General features: G+C 32.3%; 2 protein-coding genes and 1 long non-coding RNA gene across 5 annotated transcripts; 1 reads left to right on the forward strand and 2 right to left on the reverse strand.

Annotated features, from left to right (window-relative positions):
• Positions 1 to 9,980: 9,980 nt before the first annotated feature.
• On the reverse strand, positions 9,981 to 12,608 carry LOC139858612 (uncharacterized). Of its 2 annotated transcripts, XR_011763013.1 has the most exons (5): positions 12,492 to 12,608; positions 11,988 to 12,100; positions 11,757 to 11,865; positions 10,618 to 10,942; positions 9,981 to 10,244 (listed from the first exon to the last, which is right to left on the reverse strand). It is a non-coding gene; the product is annotated as an uncharacterized lncRNA (long non-coding RNA). The 2 variants fall into 2 exon arrangements; XR_011763012.1 differs by having other exon boundaries at positions 9,981 to 10,942.
• Positions 12,609 to 20,489: 7,881 nt separating this feature from the next.
• LOC139858882 (oxygen-evolving enhancer protein 2, chloroplastic) lies at positions 20,490 to 24,102 on the forward strand. Of its 2 annotated transcripts, XR_011763102.1 has the most exons (5): positions 20,490 to 20,788; positions 21,455 to 21,684; positions 22,019 to 22,069; positions 22,492 to 22,810; positions 23,922 to 24,102. XR_011763102.1 is itself a non-coding variant. In XM_071847719.1 (4 exons), exons 1-4 carry the CDS (start codon positions 20,551 to 20,553, stop codon positions 22,750 to 22,752), a joined length of 780 nt encoding a protein of 259 aa, XP_071703820.1. In that variant the 5' UTR covers positions 20,490 to 20,550; the 3' UTR covers positions 22,753 to 22,814. The 2 variants fall into 2 exon arrangements, 1 of the variants encoding a protein (XP_071703820.1); XM_071847719.1 differs by lacking the exon at positions 23,922 to 24,102 and having other exon boundaries at positions 22,492 to 22,814.
• LOC139860083 (uncharacterized) lies at positions 22,939 to 23,328 on the reverse strand. Its single transcript, XM_071848856.1, has one exon. It carries the CDS (start codon positions 23,326 to 23,328, stop codon positions 22,939 to 22,941), a length of 390 nt encoding a protein of 129 aa, XP_071704957.1.
• Positions 24,103 to 27,062: the final 2,960 nt, after the last annotated feature.

The following is a 27,062-nucleotide window of genomic DNA, read 5'->3' on the forward strand; positions in this document are numbered from 1 at the left end:
GATAGAAAATTCAAAAACACTCAGGTTACACTAGGATATCATGTCATTTGCTTGAGTAAAACTCGTGTTATGCCTAATCGAATGAAAATGTAGATTTTTCCAGCACATGCATAAAAACGGACTTGTATGCTAAAATGTATTGACTTCTGAGATGAGATATTTTCATATCTGAAATATACACAGAAAGTAATTCACTTTTCGTGTAGATATCATGGTCTAATTATATCTATATCTTCGGCTAATTGCATGCGAAAGTGACTAGCTAAACTAGGATCGAATCTTCCACTTGTTCTCTGATTTGTACTCTGTGGTTTGTGTTTTGTGAATTAACATGAATGCTTCTGGAATATGAATCTTTACATGATATGTGATATATGTTTAGTTTATTACAACCTCTGAAAACTTATGCATTGTGCACACTAGGGCCATAGTTTTGGTAATTTCTGAAATGAACTGAAACAGGACATCCAACTTTATTGAATAAACTGTACCAATTGGCTAAACCAAAGTTACTTATTTTTGGATATGTTATATTTTGACTTGTCCTTGAACCATGGCCACTGACCTTGTATTAATTCCATGTCCCTAGCTCCGGTTATAGCCATTACGATATCAGTGCGCGGTCAGAAACTGATTTAGTAAATGATAAATGTACCCCTTCTGATTCCCGACTTGTAGACATAGTATGAGACCCTGGCCAGACTTTTTGGAATTTATTTTGAGTCTATTTGTGATCTGGAGTTTTCCATGTTACCATGAATTTTGTACTATGAGATATTATGCGAAGCTTGCTACATGTACATGAACGTTATGCATGACAATAAACTATGATTGTGTAATTGACCATTTATGAACTAAAACGTGTTGTTTGACCTATGTTTGACTATTTGACCAAGTTGAGTAATATTATGAGATTTTGACTTGTGTTAACCATGTTGACTGTGTTTGACTTGCGTTTGACTTACATTTGACTTACTTTGACTTGCGTTGACTTTTGTTGACTTTTGCTAAATTTATGAGTCGGACTTGAGCAATAGGACTATACTTACCCTATGGACTGACCTAGCTTATTAGATACTTATTGACCAACATATGTTCTCTAGGTTGAGGTCTACGGTTACTTGCATTCCGATATTCGGTCACATCTCTGTGATTTATTTCTGAAGTTGTCAGGTGAGTTTCATTTGCTCCCTTTTTAATTGCTTTTGCAATATATTTTTGGGCTGAGAATACATGCGCTGCTTTTATAAATGTTTACGAAATAGACACAAGTACTTAAAAATATATTCTACGTTGAGTTGTACCACTGGCATACTTCCTTGTAGCTTGGTAACTACTATTTACATGTGGTATTGTAAACGCGAATCCTGTTGATAGATCTATCGGGCCTGACAACCCCAACCGGACTGGACGACCAGTATTCAACGGTTGCACAGTACTTCGTTTCGGTGACTACACTTGGTACGGTGTAGTGAGATTTCATAATAAAGGGAATATGCGACGTGATTAAATGTTAAGTATGGTTACCAAGTGCTCAACCACTTAGAATGCTTTACATACACTTGCGAGTGTATTATGTTTATGATTATGAAATCTTGTGGTCTATTAATATATTGAAATAATTGATACGATAAACCTATGAACTCACCAACCTTTTGGTTGACACTTTTAAGCATGTTTATTCTCAGGTACGAATTAAGTCTTCCGCTGTGCATTTGCTCATTTTAAGGAAATTACTTGGAGTCGATCATCGCAATGGGACCAAATGTTGATGACTTCGTCCAGATGGATTAGGACGGGTCGTTTTAGTTGGTATCAGAGCGGTGGTCTTAGCGAACCAGGTCTTGCATTAGTGTGTCTAACTGATAGTTGTTTAGATGCATTAGTGGGTCTGGACTTCGACCGTGTCTGCATGTCAAAAGTTTTGCTTATCATTTAGTGTCGAAAATTATTTGCTTATCATTCTTAGTCTAGACACATTTTACTGCATTGACTGCATGAATAGTGTATAGACAAAATTCATATCTTAGCGTATCTGTTATTGTTACCTTTGCCTGACAGCTTCCGTAGATTTCTCCATAACTTATGGGATTTTAGTATTATATATGCATATGTAAATGATGTATTACAGGGTACTAATCTACATCCTATAATCTATTTTCTATCGAAAATCCTTCATCTGATCGTACGAGATGAATCCCTCAACCAGTTCGAGTCCCTCAGATTTCGATAGCTATTCCGACATGGATATTCACCTAAGCTCCGAAAGCAGTGTCACCAGAATGAATCAATCAATCAGCCATCCCCAATTCATCTGATGGGTTCGTAGTCAACTTAATCAATGGAGACGCGAAGAAGGCGATCCTTTTCACCAACCGAATTTACCTCTTGGCGATGAACCTGAAGCACATACCGGTGAACCAGTCCGAAATACCATTTTCACCCTCATTTCCAGAATATCTCATCATGATTACATACTATCTCAGATTCTAAACCTTATTCATTCGCTCGTTCTTACCGACAATCATCTCAGAGTAATCGAAGAAGTCAACGAGCTTCGCGCCTGAGTAATGATTTTTGGAGAATGTGGTGTAAAATTTACCAGCTTCAGCAACAACACCGACACCAACAGTACCATCAATAACAGCACCAGTACCATCAACAATCCATGTCTTAACATCTCATTATGTACATCGAGTATAATCATCATTCTATGCATCGTTCTACATCATTTATCTTCGTTCGACATGACGATTATGTAATCTCTAATGTTTTAGAGATTATATATATTCTTGTTCTAACGGTAAACTAAATGAGTTTAATATCATATTAACTCATTAAATCCATGATTACATCTGAAGAAAATATATATGTATATATGTATTCATAAAGATTGTAATTAAAAATTCTTTTGTACAAACTGCTAATGGTGAAAATATTTTAACGGGTAGGTAATACCCGAGGAATATTTAAATTTCATATTAATAAGTTACACTGTACATTCTTCGAATATGATTCAACAGTCATTTACTATCCTACTTACATCCACCGATATACGTATCCGTTCACCACAGAATAACCATTTTCATTCAATTTCATATTTGGGTTTTGACCTATCAGAATCCAACAAGTGGCATAATGAAGAAAATATTGGACAAAATAAAATTTGTTAGAAATAAACAAATTAATTATGAGAAATTTTGTTAAGAATCCACGCTAACTGTTCCTAGCTAATTGTTCCTAGCTAACTGATTACATTTTATTTATCGCAATTTAATTATCGCAATTTACATTCTCGCAATTTTATTTATCGTCATTTAATTTCTGTTATTTACTTTACGCAATTTTTTTATCGTCATTTAATTTCTGTTATTTATTTTTACGCACTTTAAATATCGGGATACGTATACAAGGTTTTGACATATCATATCGACGCATCTATATATATTATTTGGAATAATCATAGACACTCTATATGCAGTAATGTGGGAGTTAGCTATACAGGGTTGAGGTTGATTCTACAATAATATATATAGTTTGAGTTGTAATCGAGTCTGAGACGTATACGGGTCACGACACGTATTAATTAATTCGAATATAATATATTAAACTATATTTGAATTACTGGACTGTTAAATGTGGACTATCGACTGTGGACTAATGACATTGGACAATTAAAATGAATTAAAATATTGATTATAACATATGAAACTAAACATCTCTTCAAGTTTGTCACTTGATTTCATCTTAAACCTCATTTGTATCTTGACGAATACAATCTGCGTTCAAACTTTTCATTATTCTTGAAAACACCTCAATTGAGGGGATGAACCAACCGCACTTTATCTACGGAAGAAATGATTGACGCATGTAGTTATCCACCTGAAAACACTCGGAACCTGAGTAAACGTTTAACACGTATTTGTGCTAGCTCCTTTAGTGTTGTTATTACCCAAAATAACTTTACAATCCCTTTTTAAGATAGCCAATTTTGTCACAGCCCTAGCAAGTCAACTTCGACTTTTCGTTCGAAACAATCATATTATAACCTTGATATATATGCGTGCTCTTTTATTGTTACCAGGGAATCTTTTATATGCCACCATATTACCATCAGCGTTTAATCATCTAAAAACACAATTCTCTTGAAACCACCTCGGATTGATAATCGATGATTTAGATATAGCTGCATTAAATGCAGAGGAAACAGTAAAATTGTAGATGGCCTAAATGGCCAAGAGTTTGATGATAAAGAATGGAATGTTGGGAACGCTCGATAGAAAATTTGGTACTGAAAAAAAAAACGAATTGAGCTAACCACGAAGGAGACCAAGGACAAATACAAGGACCAAACCCTATATTCAAAGAATCCAGGTAATTCTGAATCCGATGAAATCTTTAGAGAATATCATTCTCCGAAGTCATGTTAAAATCTTGCGGAAAACTCTTCTTCATCAACCTTCGAACTTAGAAATTCAAAAAAATATCATCATAAATATCTTCGATATTTCTGAGGATATTTTCATAAATATTCTTGTCCGAAATTATCTACCTCGTCGTGTTTTCTGTATTCCATTATATTGAAAACTTCTGTAAAATCTAAGTATAAATTATGAATGAATTGTAGAGAAGTGTTGGAAATTGAAGCATGGGTTAGTATAATATAATGACGCCCGACCAACGTGATTATATTACAGTAAGTCATGCTGAATTTCTAATGGAACGTGATGATGGTTCACAAATCATATCCTCATCAGGTGCCATGTTACACGACTCTTTCATTCTACTTAACCTCTAAACGTGTTAAGAAAAATATTTTCTTGATATTTCTATCTTTCCGTGATTTCTGGTAATTTAACAAATCAGATCGTGCTATTACATTTCCTTTCTGATTAGAGGATTTCTTTAAATTCCCTGAATTCGGGAAATCAACCTACGTCAAAAGATAAGAAGAATTTCTTTTTCTATATTTCAATCCTTTGCGATAGCTTCACTTATACTCTTCGCGTAATCGAATTGTTTTATCCATATTACTCAACAATGATGAAACTCTATTTATCAACTCATATTCATCATGAAAACATTCTTATTGTTAGCCACGACGACCTCGATCAAATTTCGGGACGAAATTTCTTTAACGGGTAGGTACTGTGACGACCCGGAAAATTTTAACTTATTTTAAACCAATTCTCTATATGATTTCGTCATGATAAGCAATGAATTTTAACAAGTTTTAAAACTTTTAAAAATGAGTTTTATACAAACAGTTGACCATCCATTTGTCCGACGATTCACGAATGTCATAACTTGTATTAATTATATACTTATGTATATATATGGATATATATGGATTATATCTAACTTGAATATATGATAATTAAGTATCTCATTAAGTATATTAACAATGGGTTATATATATAAAATGAGACTACTAACTTAAGGGTTTCGAAACATTATATATATGTAACGCTTAACGACGTAATAACCCTTATGTTAAAATGAATATATATGTATTGTATTAATATGTAATATACACACTTTTGAAAGACTTAAATACTTGTACTAACATATTTATACTCAACAAAGATAGCTATACTCGTATTCGCATTCAATTTTCTCAAGAATTCTACTCGTATTCATAAGGTATTTATACCCGTATTATACACAGTTGCTAGATGTATTTACTATTGGAATATACCAATAGGAAAACATCATTTTCAACCTTTTATTATGGAAAATGACATCTTTGTTATTATATATGACTCATGAGACATGTACTATATACAATTTCTAGATGTATTTACTATTCGTATATACTAATAGTAAAACATCATTTTCAACCTATTAATCATGGGGAAACATGTTTAAACATTTCTTAACTTCTAGTATTAAACTTCTAGCTCAAAATTCAACTTAGGAATCCCTTTATGAGGAATCAAAAATGACGCCTAACTACATACACACTTAACCATTTCCATTTCAATTCTAATCCTCATTTCTTACTCTATAAAACACACACACTTGAAATCTCTTCTCAACCTCCTCATCTCAGCAAAAACCCATCATAATCTAGCTTCAAAAACAATACATAAACACCATAGAAAGAATCACTCAAGAACACCTTCAATAATCACTTGATCATAAAATCGTTTACATATTCGGACTCCTCTCGAAGACCTCTACACATATATACCAACAATTTCTTGATTAGGGTAAGTTTCAAAAACTCTAATTTTGAGTTTTCATGTTTTTTTACATTTTAGGGTAGATATAGTGTCTAGTGCTCAAGTCCTTGTATGTATGCATGATAGTATTCGTTAATTTGATCGTTTGATGACTTTTTGATAAATCACGAATTTGTATTTGATGGTAACAGAAATTTGAATTTTTAAATTGCATGATATTATGTGATATTCATAATCCTCATGAAAAACTATTGATTTTAGGCTTTGGATTCGCTTGATTTCGTTTCCGTATGCTTATGTTATGACCATTTGAATTATCGTTGTGTTTTTATGCTTGATCAGAAAACTGGTATTGATGGGTCACGAATTGGCTTATGTGTTGATTACCATTGGATAGAAAATTCAAAAACACTCAGGTTACACTAGGATATCATGTCATTTGCTTGAGTAAAACTCGTGTTATTCCTAATCGAATGAAAATGTAGATTTTTCCAGCACATGCATAAAAACGGACTTGTATGCTAAAATGTATTGACTTCTGAGATGAGATCTTTTCATATCTGAAATATACACAGAAAGTAATTCACTTTTCGTGTAGATATCATGGTCTAATTGTATCTATATCTTCGGCTAATTGCATGCGAAAGTGACTAGCTAAACTAGGATCGAATCTTCCACTTGTTCTCTGATTTGTACTCTGTGGTTTGTGTTTTGTGAATTAACATGAATGCTTCTGGAATATGAATCTTTACATGATATGTGATATATGTTTAGTTTATTGCAACCTCTGAAAACTTATGCATTGTGCACACTAGGGCCATAGTTTTGGTAATTTCTGAAATGAACTGAAACAGGACATCCAACTTTATTGAATAAACTATACTAATTGGCTAAACCAAAGTTACTTATTTTTGGATATGATATATTTTGACTTGTCCTTGAACCATGGCCACTGACCTTGTATTAATTCCATGTCCCTAGCTCCGGTTATAGCCATTACGATATCAGTGCGCGGTCAGAAACTGATTTAGTAAATGATAAATGTACCCCTTCTGATTCCCGACTTGTAGACATAGTATGAGACCCTGGCTGGACTTTTTGGAATTTATTTTGAGTCTATTTGTGATCTGGAGTTTGCCATGTTACCATGAATTTTGTACTATGAGATATTATGCGAAGCTTGCTACATGTACATGAACGTTATGCATGACAATAAACTATGATTGTGTAATTGACCATTTATGAACTAAAACGTGTTGTTTGACCTATGTTTGACTATTTGACCAAGTTGAGTAATATTATGAGATTTTGACTTGTGTTAACCATGTTGACTGTGTTTGACTTGCGTTTGACTTACATTTGACTTACTTTGACTTGCGTTGACTTTTGTTGACTTTTGCTAAATTTATGAGTCGGACTTGAGCAATAGGACTATACTTACCCTATGGACTGACCTAGCTTATTAGATACTTATTGACCAACATATGTTCTCTAGGTTGAGGTCTACGGTTACTTGCATTCCGATATTCGGTCACATCTCTGTGATTTATTTCTAAAGTTGTCAGGTGAGTTTCATTTGCTCCCTTTTTAATTGCTTTTGCAATATATATTTTTGGGCTGAGAATACATGCGCTGCTTTTATAAATGTTTACGAAATAGACACAAGTACTTAAAAATATATTCTACGTTGAGTTGTACCACTGGCATACTTCCCTGTAGCTTGGTAACTACTATTTACATGTGGTATTGTAAACGCGAATCCTGTTGATAGATCTATCGGGCCTGACAACCCTAACCGGACTGGACGACTAGTATTCAACGGTTACACAGTACTTCGTTTCGGTGACTACACTTGGTACGGTGTAGTGAGATTTTATAATAAAGGGAATATGCGACGTGATTAAATGTTAAGTATGGTTACCAAGTGCTCAACCACTTAGAATGCTTTACATACACTTGCGAGTGTATTATGTTTATGATTATGAAATCTTGTGGTCTATTAATATATTGAAATAATTGATACGATAAACCTATGAACTCACCAACCTTTTGGTTGACACTTTTAAGCATGTTTATTCTCAGGTACGAATTAAGTCTTCCGCTGTGCATTTGCTCATTTTAAGGACATTACTTGGAGTCGATCATCGCAGTGGGACCAAATGTTGATGACTTCGTCCAGATGGATTAGGACGGGTCGTTTCACCAGGTGTTCAATCCATATGAATGATTTTTGTCTCTATGCATGGGACGTATATTTATGAGAACTGAAACTGAAATTCTTGTGGTCTATTAAAATGATGGAAATGATTATTTATGTTAAACTAATGAACTCACCAACCTTTTGGTTGACACTTTAAAGCATGTTTATTCTCAGGTATGAAAGAAATCTTCCGCTGTGCATTTGCTCATATTAGAGATATTACTTGGAGTCATTCATGACATATTTCAAAAGACGTTGCATTCGAGACATCGAGTTCATCAAGATTATTATTAAGTCGATTATAGTTGGATATATTATGAAAGAGTATGCATGCCGTCAACTTTCGATGTAAACAAAAGTTTGTCTTTTAAAAACGAATGCAATGTTTGTAAAATGTATCATATAGAGGTCAAGTACCTCGCGATGTAACCATTGTGAATCGTTTGTAATCGATATGGACTTCGTCCGGATGGATTAGGACGGGTCTCTACATACAAAACTATTGATTTTATGTACATTATATATATATAACATGAATAAATATTAAATATTCAATATATGTTGTTATATATATATATCTTATAATCATTAAATATTACATGATTAATAAATTGAAGTAATAATATATGAAATTACAAGTTAAAATATAATTATTATGTTAATATTGTTATTATTACTTTTATCATTAAAATAAATATTAATAGTAATAATAATAATACCAGTATTATGAATGTTATTATTTTAGATATATAACATATAGATATAAAAATTTGATATATATAAATATTATTACTGATATAATTATTATTATTATACTCAGTATATTATTATCATTAATAATCTTATTATTATTATTATTATTATATTATTATCATTTTCACTAATATTATAGTTACTTATTACTATTATTATTATTATTACTAGTTTATAACCCGTGCATTCGCGGGTATCTTGCCATACATAATTAGACACACATTCAGTGAGTATAAATAAGAGTAGTGCAATATCTGTGAATAAATAAGAGTAGTGCAATATCTGTGAATAATAAATCAACAAATAGAATAAACACTAAAATTAGACACACATTCAATGAGTATAAATTGTGACAAGTTATAAACGAAATATTTACACCCCATTTGCAAGTAGGTAAACTTGTGATTTTACAAATACACATAAAAAAGGTTAAGGGCGAGGATGTAACTGAACTAGTTCATGTTGTAAGTCTGTTGAAGTATGCATTTATTGACAATTATGTTAGTGCAAATTGTCTTGATGTCAGCATTGAATTTAAAGTAGTTAATGTTTTCTCGCAAACTTGATCAGCCTACAATAATGGATAGCTAATATAGTTGAAAAAAGTATTGTCGTAACCTATAATTAAATATAGGAGGATAATGAGTAACATATTTTTTTTTGACAACGGATGGGATCACCCTCGGGGGGTTAAACCTCCTCTTGCGATCATCTCCCGTTTCGACTATGCCGACGTAGCGATAATAACCACGCCCCTTAAAGGAGGCAGGCCACCAACCGCTGGACCACATCACAACTTCATGAGTAACATTAGTATGTATATGTAAACCAAAAAAGTCAGTAATATTAAATATTAGATCTTACCCGATGCATACAAGTAAGAAAAAGAACTCAAATTTCTGACAGATTGCACAACAGTACTCATATAATCTATAATCTGTTAATGTAGAATCATCTCCTTTATCAGTAAATGCATCACTTATGAATGTAAACCATTTCCACATGATCTCTCATCAAACCATTTCCATGATTAGCTGTTCGATCGTGCTAAAATAAATTGGATACAATAATCACACAACCAAGCCTCCATAAGTATGACAACACATCTGAAACATAAATCAAATCCATATAATCACAATTCTTGATTGAATGTCGGACACAGCATTATATGATTATAAACTATTAACTTCAGAAATGCTCATTTTGACTTGGATCCATTCAACTTGTAACCCAATAAACTGGCCCTCTTTACTTTCCATATCTTTTTAAAGCCACAATATTAATTAATATTACTGAAGAAAAATAATTCATGGTAAACTATTAACTATTAACTATCTTACTTTGCCACCCCTTAATACACTTTATACAGTGAGTGTAAACATTGATTAATGCCTATATAAGGCATCAAAAAACAATGAATAACTGCAAAAAACATACATACTTGCATTCTTAAAAAAGCAAAAGAATAGGACTGTTTACCAGTGGCGTGTTCTCGAGTTATCTGCATAATACCTAGTATTTTATTGAAATTTCGAATTATTCACCTCTATAGAATTTACAACAAATTCCAACACAGCAGTTACTTGATGAATACTTAAAATAATACTATTGATAAAGCATAGGTGATTATATTGACCACGAGTATGAAAACAACACCTGGGATCCATAGTGGACGAGATGAGATAATTCCGTTCGTGTAGATGTGTAATATCCACAACCCATTGTCCTTCAAATAACCAATCCAGACCTATAAATGGTCCCAATTGAAGAAAGTTCATGAAACCGGGTAGAACTTGTAGGGTGCCTGTAGCAAGAGCACTATATAACAACATATTGTTTTGGGCACACTCAATGATAACAACAAATTGATTCAACTGCAACTATGATATCAAATACGTGACATCAAGAAACCATTCAAACAGATACAATTATGAGCTAATAAATGAATATCAAGGACATAATTTCTTGTTAATAGACTGATGTGACAATCTTTTACTTCCTGATGTTTGTTAGTGGTCTCAACACATATGCATTAAGTTACGAAGGTGGAATCCATTTGCCTATTCCACTAATAGTCATAATATTAGATTATTGACCCGTTTGAGATAAATCACACCCAAAGTCGACCCATTCATACGCGAAAGGGTCATAACACACACAAAACCCGATCTAGTCAGAAGTCGATCCATTCATAAGTGAATGGGTCATGCAACACACAAAACCTGGTTCGGTCAGAATTATGATCCACACTTCTCATTTAACATCCTATAGGTTCGAATGGTCCTGTTACTCCTGTACATCAATTACTATAGGTTCGATGTCCTAACCAATTTGAACCATAACACAGTTAGCGTAATTTTTTCTTTCGCCCATAAGACTCATTAAAGGTAAATAAAAAACCATACAAAATGTTTATATAATTGATCACATTGGATGATCTTATCTTGTTTAAATGATCTTTTCTAACGATTAAATTTCACATTTTATCATAAATTTACTAAACATGACATTCCATAAGTCAACTTAGCCTCAATCCAAAGGATAACCTTGTGAGGTAAAATAACATAGCAACAATGTGTATGAAAAAGAGAAATTTTATAGTAATAACATAGTATTACATTTCTTACGATGGAATCATTGCCGGTCAATTTCCTTTCATATCACCCGCTTTGTGCAGTGAAATCCTTCTAAACGGTGTCAAACAAACATCCATTGTAATACTTAATCCTACATCAATCAATCACAGCAAATAAAAACACCAATGATTTAGTATGGCACATCGTATCATATAATAATGAAAACATAATATACCGTATAAAAAACGTAATTTTGTGAAGTCAATGTTTTACTTGCAGAGTTAAAAACTTTTTGCAGGTTTGTGGGCAACGATCAGTAAGCTATTCAATTACGATGCCTCCCCAAACTTGTGACGAGTAGAACCAAAAGTTTAACAAAACGTTATCTGCGAACACTCAATACACGTTACAAAGAAATATGAAATGATGAAATCAGTTATGCATTCTGCATAAAAATCTATAATCAAAAAAATACACCAAAAAATTTAACCTTTATAAAATTGAATTGCTTAAAACAAAAGCTTTATGAATTGGAATGACAATTTAACGTATACAATCATCTGGGCTTTAAAGATGAACCCTAGAATTTTCAATTAGAGAATTAAAAACATAAAAACAATTGTTAACATATGAACAGATACAAAACTTGGTGGTCTACGTATTTATCAAGAAATTCGAAAAACATAATTTGGATTTTACATAAGACCGTAATGAAAGGAATAATCAAAATTAAACCGTAATGAAAGGAAAAATCAAAATCAATGGGTTCGTACGTACCTGATTGTGTATATGTTGATGAAACATATGAATCTAAGTTGTGATTGATCCCAAAAAATTTAATCGAATGTGAGAATGAAGTAATGTTTTTGGAAGGGTTGCATCGAATGATGTTGTATACGGTTTTCTGGAACAGTTTTATGCTTTTGAAGGGCATCAGTGTAATTATCAAACGTAACTGCCGATTACGAATTTAAATGACGCCATTAGCAATTTAAAAGGCTGGGATTTAAAATTAGAAACTCATCTAATGGGTGAAATTTTGACAGGTCATCAAATATGATATCATAATAGTTTTCTTATTATAAATAAAAAAAATTATTATTAATATTATCAATATTTGTATTATTATTAATAATATTACCTATATTATTGTTATTAATAATAACTACTAATTTATTTTAAACACACATGAATTTAAACAATAATGAACCAAATTTGTTCCCCATCGTTTTCCCCCTTCTGTAGCTAATTGATTCATGTAGTACCAATCAGATTTTTAACACATGGATCAAACCAAAATCAGTTAGGGGTCTACATCACTTTTATCTTTTTATTCTTAACCTTGTCTGATCGAATATTAAGTCTATCGACTGAATGATACTATAAATCAATCGAATTACCCAACATTATTCATCCAGACATCCAAACTATCCATACTCATTAGCAATTAAAATCATTACAACTGAGTTGATTAAATTTAACAAAAAATACATCAAGAACCCATCTTTCTTTTGCTACTAGTCGACTTCCACACTCACAAGTAATTCATTTAAATCGACCATTTAATGATGCCATTGTTTACTGTTGCTGCTTACTCTTGTTACTCAATCACCACTCGCAAACAACCATCACCTTTGCTCATTTATTTCTGTTTGTAACCACGGCTATACACCACCTTCAAAATCTAGACAACCACTATCAACCACCTTATAATCATAGTGAGACCACTTCAAACCCATTTAAAATACCAACCACCTTTTCATCAAACCGGTAGCCACCACCTTGCTCGATCAACACCAAACCACGTTACTAATTCCTGTGCTGCTGCTATTATTCGCTACAAACACCACATCGATACATCACAAACCGTCACCCAAACTCAACTAAACTGCTGCAGCTTCGATTTTTTTTTGTTTCAACTAGTAACCAACACCACAACCATCCTTCTCATTTTAATATCTGCAGTTACTTTCCTTTTAATACCCCATATTCATTGATCCCCTACATGATATAAGTAATATACATAAAGCAATGAATAAAGGTGAACATAAGTGGAAGATTAGGTAAGTGGGAGGTGATAGGAATCTTTGGCCGACCAAGACATGATGATATTATTATTAAGAAATATTACATGTGAGGATATTGAGCTGTAAAGAAGAATGGGATACACATGATCATACCTAACTATTATTTTAAACGAGGTATTATTTTTTTTTTTCTGTTTGCTGAAACTGATATTTGATATAAGCTGTAATAGTTGGTACTTAAATTGGGCCGTAAAAGTTGGACAGTTGGGCTGTGTAATGATTAGGCCTCATACCTTCCTTGTTTTCATTAAACTGAAATCCAACCAAATATTGATTCGGTTGGGCTGCTGCTATGACACGTTCCATATTTAGATTACCAACCCAAATCGTGATGAAGGAGAATAGATGATGAAGATAATAAGATGATGATAGTTTAAGTATGATGCTAGATGATAATTATGATTTAGCATAATGGTTGTGATCTTATTACTGTGTTGTTCAATGGTGACCGGGGATAACGATTCAATGAATGATGAAGACAAATTATGATTAGAAAACGATAATGATTTAGGTGATAATTATAATGATGATGAAATGGGATTCACGATGATAAGTTGATATGACGATAGATAATGATGATGAAGATCATATATGATGGCGTTAATATGATAAATAAGGTTTAAGGATTTAGCTGATAATACGATTATGATCACGTTATGATTACGATTATGATTAGGGTTTGGTTATTATAGGATGTTAATTATGATGAATGGCTTGATCCTGGTCGATGGATATTGGTGAAGAAGAAAAAGGAAACAGAAGAGGAAAGTTAAATATATTTAGGGCGTAATATAATTCAGAAAAACAGGTTTAGCCGAATGGTTTAAGAGTGTTGTTGGAGAACTAGAGGTCGCAGGTTCAATTCTGGTTAAGGATTACTTCCTTGAGGTAGTATTACAATTACCATTATTGTTATTATTTTTATTATTATTATTCTTATTAAATATTATAATTATCATTATCATTATCATATCATTATCAATATAAGTATTATTGTTATTTTTATTAAAATTATCATTAATATTAAAAGTATAATTTTCATTAAAATTATCATATCAATTATTATTAGAATTATCATTAAAAGTATCATTTTTAATATTATTGTTATTATTAGTTTTATCATTATTAATGTTACTATCATAACTATTATTATTATTATTATTATTATTATTATTATTATTATTATTATTATTATTATTATTATTATTATTATTATTATTTTCAAATCTATTTATTATGAATACTATTATCATTACTTTATTATTATTATTTTTACAAATAAAAGACATCTAAATAAAAAATACATATTTATTACATATATTATAAGTATACTAATATCAGATTTTTAATATAATATAATATTATTTACATTAATATCACATTTATTAAAGTATATATATATATATATATATATATATCATATAAGTATTATGACAAATAATAAAGATTAATAAAATTAAAAATAAGGATATGAATCTATATATATATTATGAAATATATATATATAAACTTAGTTAATCAATGTTACAACGTGTTAATATATATACTTGATATAAGTTCGTGAATCCGAGGTCAACCCTGCATTGTTCAATGCCGTCATATGTATTTTTACTACAAAATACAGTATTGTGAGATTCATTACTTCATTTTTAAATGCTTTTGCAATATATATTTTTTGAACTGAGAATACATGCGCTTTTATAACTGTTTTACGAAATAGACACAAGTAATCGAAACTACATTATATGGTTGAATGATCGAAGCCGAATATGCCCCTTTTGCTTGGTAGCCTAAGAATTAGTAAACCGATCTACTAATTGACGCGAATCCTAAAGATAGATCTATTGGGCGTAACAAACCCCATCCGTTGTAGCGGATGCTTTAGTATTTCGATGTTGTTTTATCATGTCCGATGGATGTCCCAGAATGATAGGGGATATTCTTATATGCATCTTGTTAATGTCGGTTACCAGGTGCTCAATCCATATGAATGATTTTTGTCTCTATGCATGGGACGTATATTTATGAGAAATGGAAATGAAAATCTTGTGGTCTATTAAAATGATGAAAATGATCGATTATGATAAACTAATGAACTCACCAACCTTTTGGTTGACACTTTAAAGCATGTTTATTCTCAGGTATGAAAGAAATCTTCCGCTGTGCATTAACTCATTTTAAGGATATTACTTGTAGTCATTCATGGCATATTTCTAAAGACGTTGCATTCGAGTCGTCGAGTTCATCAAGATTATTATTAAGTCAATTATAGTTGGATATATTATGAAACGGTATGCATGCCGTCAACTTTCGATGAAATAGAAGTTTGTCTTTTAAAAACGAATGCAATGTTTGTAAAATGTATCATATAGAGGTCAAGTACCTCGCGATGTAATCAACTATTATGAATCGTTTATAATCGATATGAACGGGGCATTTAAACCGTTATTTTATATACAATCGGTTCGTTAGACTCTTAGTCATATATATAGATTCTAGCTGGTTCCAAAGTACAGCTGGTGTGATTTCTGCCGCAACTTCTCTAAGCACACAATCGGCAAGATTTAGAATAATCATGTCGTGTGCCTTCTCTAGAAGTTCATCCTTCTCTTCATCTGTCAACTTTTCGGGTAGATGTTCTCTCCCTTTCAAAGCTAACAAATAACCTTGTTGGCTCAGTAGAGCCCGCATCTTCATTCACCAAAGACCAAAATCGTTCTGGCCATTAAATTTCTCTACATCAGACCTGATTATCGTCATCTTAAATATTTAATCACAGCTACGCTCTGATACCAGTTTGTTGTGATTTGCACACTTTCAAGACTCGAGAAATTAATAGAACAATTAAGCAATAAATAAAGATACAAGGTTTTACGTGGTTCGACGTGAGGCCTAGTCCACGGGCGGAAGCAGGGAAGGATTTATTAGCAAATATGACAAACTCGAGGTTACAATGTATCACTCAATCTAGGATCTAAAATACTAACAAAGTATTTAGACCGCTCACTAGATTATAACACTTCCCTCTTAACTCACTCGTATAGAATTTTGATTAACAATTTTATACCTCACTCTTTTCTCTATACTACTTTTACAAGAGTTAATTAAACTCTTTCAAGTATGGGATGATCCTCAAATGAAATTCATACACTTCCTTTTATAGTTGAACTTTGTATGTTAGGAAGAAGACTTCAAATTGACTACTCCTTACATTTATCAAGTTGTAAACAAGTTGTTGACAATTTGTAAGTTCTAGTGCATATCTCTTTCTTTGACTTGTAATACCAATATATATATATATATATATATATATATATATATATATATATATATATATATATATATATATATATATATATATATATATATATATATATATAAAATTTGAATTTGACATCTCAAATACAACTTATAACATAGTTGGCCTTCTAGAGTTTCTAAGATAAAAGTTGTCATGCATTTATCTAGGTTTCATTCTAATGTGAAAGCAAGTTGAAATTGAGTCAACAAATAACATTGTAGACTTGACCCAGCTAGCATCCAACAACAACTACATCAGAAGTTTCAAGCACTTAAATGTCAATCAAAAAGAGTGATATATCAAGAGGGGTGTAAGTGTGTAACAGAGACATGGCTGAATTTTAAGGGAGTAGTTAAAACATTTACATATCATTTACAAAGACCATGCCTTTCAATTAAGCAAGGAACAATGGCAAACAAAATTGATTCGCTTAAATGAATCCACAATTGATAAAAAATGCAAGCAAGGAACAATGGCAAACAAAATTGATTCGCTTAATTGAATCCACAATTGATGAGAAATGCAGTTATAAGAGTTTAGTGACCAGCCTAAGATTGTTTTAAAATCGATAAGAATTATATACACATATTCACTAATCATATTATGATCATGAACATCAAAGGTAAAAAAGTAATAATAATATACTTAATATGTATGCGTACAATACATGTATAACATGATGATTTGCTAGCAGTTTAAGTTCTTAATGGCAATACTTTAATCTATTAATTCTTAGAATCGAAATTCTAACGGATCACAATCAAATCTCATATTACATATATTATTTATAACTTTTTATTTTATATATACATACAATAAAGATTATAAAGTTCATTGCGGCATTCAATCAAATAACTTGCACACAATAAGGAAACATACAGTTTATATTCTAATCAAATTCTTCACAATATTATGCAATTAGAAACACGTGTTGACCAGATTTATTCCTAATTAGCTCCTAAAGGTACTTATGTTTTAATCAGTTCTGCATACTTAATTCTGCTTACATAATTCTACACTACAAATAATTAACCGTCTCATGATTAAAAAATATGCATCCTAAAGATTTAACATATTTATTGTTTGTATTGTATTTTGTATTTGTGGGTGAGGATATTCCCTGCCTTGTATTGTTTTGGTTATTAATATCTCTTTTTTGCCCCTTAAAAAAAAGATTTAACATATTTATTGTTTAACAGTTCTGTACATGAGTATCTAATTATCGAAGTGTGAAACAATACGTGCAAGGCACAGGCCAAATATAAAGTCCAACAATTTAGTACGGAGTAATAGTTTTGTGTATGATTAGTAGTAGTTTGGTGACATGGAGAGTGTTGGCCTCTTCATTAACATCCCAACCTCATAATCATATTATCAAACCTTCTTATCTAATCTAAAGTTTCATCTTTATCATATACCAGTTCACATGAATAACATAATATTGTAATGCAGAACAAGACGTGCAACACACGATACATACAACAAGCTTATCCCACCACATGCAAAGCACGGGCATTGCCCACTAGTTAAACTTTAAATTTGATAATTAAACTAAATAAATATACATATTAAACTATCAATTCTACTGAAGGTATATTTGAATGACAAGCTTATTAGAGCTTATTAGAGCATAAGCTTATTTATTTCATAAGTTCTAACGATAAGCGTTGTTTGGCATACAAAATTAAAGAAGCTTATTAATAGCTTATTGAAACCATAAGCTCTAGATTTTTAAGCTACTTGAAGTATGGGTAATTGATCAAAATATACTTTTTTAAAAAAATTTCATTCAAAATACACTTTTTAAAAAAAAAATTTTGTCTTTTTACACCATTAGGTCGACCAACAATATGGTCGACCACCCCTTTACTTGGTCGACCACCTCATTTTTCATGGTGGTCGACCAAACTTCAATAAGAGCATGGTCGACTACCATGTAAACATGGTCGACTACCACCTCAATTGGCTATGGTCGACCACAAAGCAAAAAAACAACGCGGGTGACCAACTCATTGGTCGACTTCCCTGTATTCAGGTTTCACGCATCTCGAAATCTGCAAAATCCGTGCAAGTCTAGTAACAGTTTTTAGTGACACTTTTTAAAAAAAAATTTCAAAAATTTAAAAAGTCACTTTTTTCAAAATTTTAAAAAGTGTCACTTTTTCAAAATACACTTTTTTAAATTTTTTAAAAAAATGTCACTAAAAACTGTAACTAGACTTGCACGGATTTTGCAGATTTCGGGATGCGTGAAACCTGAATACAGGAAAGTCGACCAATGAGTTGGTGGCCCGCGTTGTTTTTTGCTTTGTGGTCGACCATAGCCAATTGAGGTGGTAGTCAACCATGTTTACATGGTAGTCGACCATGCTCTTATTGAAGTTTGGTCGACCACCTTGAAAAATGAGGTGGTCGACCAAGTAAAGGGGTGTTCGACCATATTATTGGTCGATCTAATGGTGTAAAAAGACAATTTTTAAAAAAAAAATGTATTTTGAATGATTTTTTTTTTAAAAGTATATTTTTGCGAATATCCCTTGAAGTATAGGGTGTGTTTGGCGCAACAGTTTATTGGAACTTATGGGAGCTTGAGCTTATAATATTAATAAGCTCTAAGCAATAAACTTCATTTGGTAGACAAAAAAAGTAGAACTTATGAAAATCATAATCTCTTAAAAAAAACGTACTTCTAGTAGCTTATGAAAAAAAGTAGAGCTTATGAATTGAAAAAATAAGCTCCAACTAGTTTACCACTTTACCTAACACTTGTAGAAAATATTAAGCCCCAGCTACCAGCTTTAAAAATAAGCTCCAACTCCAGCTCCGATCCATAAGCTCCAGCTCCAACTACAAGCTCCAGCTAGTTTCATCCAAACATATTATGAAACATTAAATTTAAGCCCCCTAATATATTATTTTATAAATTTATATAATGTCCTTTCATAACAATAAGTTTCTAGCTCCATCGCAGCTACTTTACCAAACAATTACAAAAAAATAAGCTTTCAGTTATCAACTTAAAAATAAGTTTCACCTTTCAACTTTCAGCTCCAGTTACCAGCTAGTCCATTCAAACACACACTAAACTATCAAAATTACCCAGACCCGTACTAATCCAAACGTGACCCATTCTAATCTATACTTACTCATTAATATTAGCCCGACCCGATCCGAGGAAAATCAATCTCTAACCAAAGTATCAAAACATGCGAGTAGTAGTCAATATGTCCCACATTGGCAATCTAATTGAGGTCAGAAGATCATACATTTCCAGTTGGCATCATATCATTTGTAGCCATTACACCCTTATCCAAACACTACCAATCTCATCTTCCCTCATCTACAATTCCAACCAATCCTTTGTCTCTTAATTTCTTCCAAATTTCATTTCCTCAATCACACTCACTACAAAAAAAAATTTAATCCAAACACAACCACATTAACCATAATGGCTGCAACCTCATGTTTTCATGCACTCTCAACTCCAACTAAATCATCATTATCATCTTCTCAACGCTTACAAACTCAAATCAAACCCAACCAACTCATTGTCCGATGCTCAAAGCACGAAGACGTTGCGTCCAATGACTCATCGATCTTTCGTAGATTAGCTCTCACTGTTCTCATTGGTGCAGCAGCTGTTGGCTCTAAAGTTGCACCAGCAGATGCTGCATATGGTGAAGCTGGTACGCAACCGAAACTTTATTTTGTAACGATAAATACTCGTACAATATGAACCATCCCAAGATAGCATATTGATTGAGGTTCTGATACTTCGTTAGGGTTTGATCAGACAAATGGTCGTAAACAGTTAGGCCGCGTACATTTGAATAAAATATTTTTCCCGTCCGAAACAAAGAAAACATTATTTGTCTTCCCTTTTACAATATACATATGTTGAAGGCATATATGTCTCAACCTAAACGCAGACTCACAACTTATTGGCTGATCAGTCATTTGCCAAATGACTATTATAAGTGTAATATAACAATTTAAGACAATTTTTCATGCAGCAAATTAAACGTAAACTTAGATTCAACAAGTGCACATTTCGAGGTTAATTAATGATATGTTTCTGTACAACTCTTAATTCAGTAAGTAAAAAAATTGTATCTTTGTCACTTAATCTGAAAATTAGTTTCTTTCTAGGAGACTAGAATCAAACACCTCTTCCCATTAAGAGGCAAATGGAAACAGGACTTAATACTTTAAAAAAGTAAACAACAATTTGTTTAGAATAATTAGATGTTTAAAACAGTAAGATTTTAGAGCAGATAACTTATGTGACTTGTGTTTGATACTTTGATGATGATGAAATGGCTTCTTGATTTTGTATTTTGGTGTGATTGTAGCAAATGTATTTGGGAAACCAAAGTCTACTGAATTTTCGCAGTACGATGGTTCCGGGTTCAAGCTTTCAATTCCGGCTAAGTGGAACCCAAGCAAAGAAGTAGAGTTCCCTGGTCAGGTGCTTAGATATGAAGACAACTTTGACACCACAAGCAACCTTTCAGTCATGGTTACACCTACTGATAAGAAATCGATCACCGATTACGGTGCCCCTGAAGAATTTCTTTCAAAGGTATTACACAAATATAATAATTGTAATGTCGACAGTGGCGGATGTAGGAATGGAATCACTGGTTAAAATCCCAAAGAATTTCTACTAGATGGTTTATTTCAACAGCGTCGTTCCAAAAAATTTACACTATTTACTAGTAATATTCCAACTAGATCGCGTATTTCACCGGTAGCGCGTGCTACCGGTGAGGACCATATAGGTCCGTCCCTGAATGTCGAGTTCAGTTTGAATGTATAGGTGTTTCAGTTGATTTATTGTTTAGATGATGAATGTTGGAACTATATACTGTAATGAGAATGATTGAGCGTCGTACGTGTCCTTGTTTTGTTTGCAGGTCGATTACTTGCTTGGGAAACAAGCTTACTTTGGAAAGACGGCATCAGAGGTAAACAAAATCACCGTAAAAGGAGACACATTCCCGACTTGGCAAACTAGTCCCCAGCTAGTCGGGATTTTGAACTAGTCGGGATTTGAAGTAGTCTGACTAGTCGGGATTTTGAAGTAGCACCACTAGTCCCTGACTAATTTTCGACTTGGCTTATTTATTATGTCAAAATTGTCAAGTCAAAGTCAATATTTATTAGTCGAAAGTCGGATTTTTGGTCAACATCAGTCAAAGAGTCAAAGTTGGTCAATGTCCACCGATTGTAACTTGTTAGGATATGTTTCATATTATGCTAGTGCATATTAGACTAATGCTGTTACTTTTTATTTTTTACAAAACTTATTAGCTAGAGTCAAGGTTATTATTTATAAATGCTTAATTATTCATTAATCCCTTTATTGTTGACATGTATGTGTTTTCAGGGAGGATTTGAACAAGATGCAGTTGCAACAGCAAACATATTGGAGGTTTCAACCCCTGTTGTTGGTGGAAAACAATACTACTTCGTATCCGTATTAACAAGGACAGCTGATGGAGACGAGGGCGGTAAACATCAACTTATTAGCGCTACAGTGTCCGATGGTAAACTTTACATTTGCAAAGCGCAAGCGGGTGACAAAAGATGGTTTAAAGGAGCAAAGAAATTTGTTGAGGGAACTACATCTTCGTTCAGCGTAGCTTAATAACGACCATTGTAATTAGTATTCACCATGCCTTATAAGAGTATGGTGATTCGTATTCGTCTGAGACCAGGGGCGGATCCAGGATTTTGAATCGATGGGGTCACAAAATAATACCAAGATATATCGCATATAAAATTTAAACCGAAAAAGTATGATTGACTAAACATAAAAAGATCAAGTTAAAGTCTAACACAAATTTCCCCTACGATATTTCATATTTTGAAAACGATCCATGACTGCTTCATTAGTAACATTTGCAAGTTCTTGTCTTTCTATTGCACCAAGAAGACAACCATTCAGAAATTCATCACGCATTCGGCTACTCATATCTGATTTTACAAGCTTCATTGCGGAAAAACACCTCTCAACTGTAGCGGTGCCAACGGGCAAAACCAACGCAAGCTTTAATAATCGATAAACATAAGGATATAAAAGATGTTTTTCAGTTTCAACCAACAATTTAGCAAGGTCGGCAATCCCTTTTAAGTTAGCAAATTTATCATCTCGACGCACAATGTCAATATATACATCAAGTTCACGCTTAAGATAATCTCTTTCCGTTTGATTGAAATCCATAGCAAAATTAAGTAGAATGTACAAATATAAAAAATAAACAACACATTATAAACTATAAATCAATACATACATATACATATTAACATAATAGCAAAATTGATAGTGGCTTGCAATTTGCAAAAACAATCTGTCAAGTGTCAACATATAAAATTAAGGGAGAAAATATAAAATTAAAATTGCATAATTAAATATTTATAAAAGTATCAAACCTTACACAATTGGCCAATAGCACATTAGCACAATGAGTTTGAGCTCTAAACTTTTGATCCTTCTCCAGGACGACTCTATCTTGAGGAGGGCTACCAAACTTTTTTAGTTTTCAAATAAAAAAAATTAAACCTAAAAGAAAAAGGAGATAAGGTACTAGTAACTCACCTACCGTATATCATATTTTTTTGTTTAAAAATTAAGTTTAAAAGGTTTAGCAAAAAAATTAGGCATAAGCTTGTTGGGTTGGACTAATAAAAAAGTTAGGGTCCTTATGTGTTTGGGACGGGGTCCCTTGGCCAAAACTTTTACAAACAATTCCTTGTTGGACTCATGAGTTGAGTGGGGGCCCATGCCACCACAACTATACATGTAAGTCCGCCCCTGTCTGAGACTGATGTTTGTGTTTGATCGATTCAGTGGCTGTGGATAAATTGTCAAAAAGTTGATCAATATAAGGACCCTTTTGCATTAGTCTATCTGTCTTTTTTATTACAAAATACAATGTTTGAGTTGATTATGTTATTCTGTCTTTTTTATTACAAAATACAATGTTTGAGTTGATTATGTTATTCAGTTAGGGAGATGATACTCACACACTCAATATTGATCTATATACACCTAATTGACTATTATATTCTTACTTATAATAATAGAAGTTCAAGTCCCAAGATAAATTTAAGGACATAATTATAAGTTTTATGGTAAAAAGTGTGTATAAATCAAAAACCGGTGGGTGAGTATCACCTCCCAATGTTGGCTTTGTAACATATATTTTAATATTATCACCTCTTAATTTTGAAGCTGTAAATCCAAAAAAACTAATAATATTATTATGTTATGGTTCCCATTGTTTTGTTAATTCCAAGATGCATCTTGAGAGCATGCAGTGTGGAACCGAAATTCCCAGCGCCGGATCCAGTCATCGACACCACCGACCGTCGCCCCATACCGCGCCGGTGTCGCTTCAACGTTTTGAGGGCCAGCGTCGAGAAAGCAACGCTGCTTCTAGCACCGTTTGTAGGTCCCAAATTTGAAAATAGATCCGTTGTAATACAATTTCAGCCTTTTTTACTTTTAATTAATATTAATATATACGAGTATTTGTGTTTTCATGAATGAATTTTGAGTTAAATCGTTGGTCTGCACTTGCAGTGAGTTTTAGGTTTAAATTGGGGAAGAAGAAAACACTTTTTTAACTTTTTGTTTAAGACCCTCAACTTATGTTTATATTCTGTTGTAACCCTTCATAAATAATATTGTATCAACTCCTCAATCAAACTTGTAGATAAATACAAATATAAAATATTTATTGGATAAAGATTTTACAAATCAAATTTTTTACAGTAATATTATTTATAAGAGATAATTATATTTATTTAACAATATATAATTAAATTAAATAATAAAAACATAAAATATTTTCTCTTTCCAAGACACTGAACTGGTCATCTTCTCAATTCCCCTGTTTTTTCAGCAATGTCAGTTTGCAATGTCAGTCCAGTCAATGTCCAGTCATAAGCAAGACACTGAACTAACACTGAACTGACGCGTCACCACACCTAGTGCTCTGATAATGCTGAATTAATACATCATAACATACATGATCTACACCATAATCACATCATGATAAGAATATGAAAGTAGACTTACTTGATTGTAGAACCAATCTCAAGATTGAATGATGATGTCATAAGAGATTGTCGATTCCATTATTAATGTCATGAATCCGATGGAGGGATTTTCTCTCATGTTATTGGTGTTCTTGAGAGATCTCATAATTTGACATCATATGGAAAATGACCACATCACTAATATTTATAGTTATGGTGGTTATGGCGGTTACTTCCATCAAATAACCGCCAAAAGTTAGTTAGGGTATAAATTGTCATTAAGACAAACATTAGGGTATAAATGGTAAAAGATCATAAACATTAGGGATTTTTCTAACAGATAAGTATTTGATTAAAGATGTTATGTTATGTTATTATGTTAATGTTATGTTTTTACAAATTACAAATATCTGAATGAAGTTATTTTTTAGCTGATTCACTTCCTTTGATTAAAGATAGTGTATAAACATTATTTTGTTTTTACCTTATAAAAATAGACATCAAAGATCGACATATATAAAAGAAAAGATAAAGGTAAGAAAAACATAGGAGATAGAATTCTTCATAAAAATGGTCGAAAAACAAAGAATGTTGAGTTGATATGTTGTCTTAAATATAAGGTAGGATGACATGTTAAATCCATGGAACCAATTAATGAAAAACTAAAGTAATCTAGATCAAATGATAGACATCTCCTATTAGAGTGCTCCCGATGATGAGACTAAGTCTTTCAGGACTAGCTGACACATCATCGCTTTTTTCCCATGACTAAACACTTCTAACAGTGACACATTTCTTTCATTTTGTTTTATTATTTTTTAATTTTGTATAAAATCAAATAATAATAATTATTTATATTAAAATAGTTATTTAAATAAAACTAAACTCTTATTAAAACTTAAAAACTTTACAATAATTAAAATTAAAAGTACCTTTAAATTAAAACATACACTAAAAAATAAAATTGCATTAAAATTTGAAAAACTATTCGTCATCAAAGTCTTCGTCTTGATCTTCTTGTTCATGATCTTGATTTTTTTCATCTTCGTTATCAGGAATGTGTGAAGGTCCTGCTTCATCACGATTGTTTTGATTTATTATTGGATTATGTCGAATTCGATTAGATGGATGAAGGTGTGAATTATAATGAATGAAATATGAATGTGTTTATATAAAGTATAAAAGAAAAAAAATAAAATAAAAAATGAAATTAGGCGTTAAAGAGCTTTTGTAAATTTTTTTTTACTTTTTTTTTTATTATTAAAACGGCCATTTTTGACCATTTTGGTCCGTCCACAAAAATGTTACAAACGAACCAAACGGGTACTGCAAAACTGTACGATGGCCTGGGCAGAACCCTGGGCGGTCTACTGCCATAGACATCCAGCTGGACGCTAAGCTGGACGACCCCCTGGACGCTAAGCTGGACGACCCCCAGGGTGAAACCGTTGGGACTAACCTTATTAAAAGAAAAGGATTGGCAGGTAGTTTCTGTCATACCCCGTCCAAAATCTTCCGAACGAATACAATAACATATGGTACCATTGCGATGAACAGACCTCTATATGCCTTGAACGACTCCATGTAATGTCTCTAAAATGAGTAAATGCACAGCGGAAGATTTCTTTCATACCTGAGAATAAACATGCTTTCAAGTGTCAACCAAAAGGTTGGTGAATTCATAAGTTTATTGTAAAACAATAAAATTCATCATTTTGATAGACCACAAGATTTAAATGATGCATGGTACAAATGGGCCCGAATCCTATACCCACCTGTAATGTACATGCGATATCTTTTAAATACAGTACACCTTTCTCGTGTACGAAATCATCTTTCATAAATCTTAGTAACCGTACACATATCTCGTGCACAAAAATAACATACACATAACCTGTGTATAAAATCATTCTC

This window comes from Rutidosis leptorrhynchoides, chromosome 7 (assembly GCF_046630445.1).
Source record: "Rutidosis leptorrhynchoides isolate AG116_Rl617_1_P2 chromosome 7, CSIRO_AGI_Rlap_v1, whole genome shotgun sequence".
Lineage (NCBI taxonomy): Eukaryota > Viridiplantae > Streptophyta > Magnoliopsida > Asterales > Asteraceae > Rutidosis > Rutidosis leptorrhynchoides.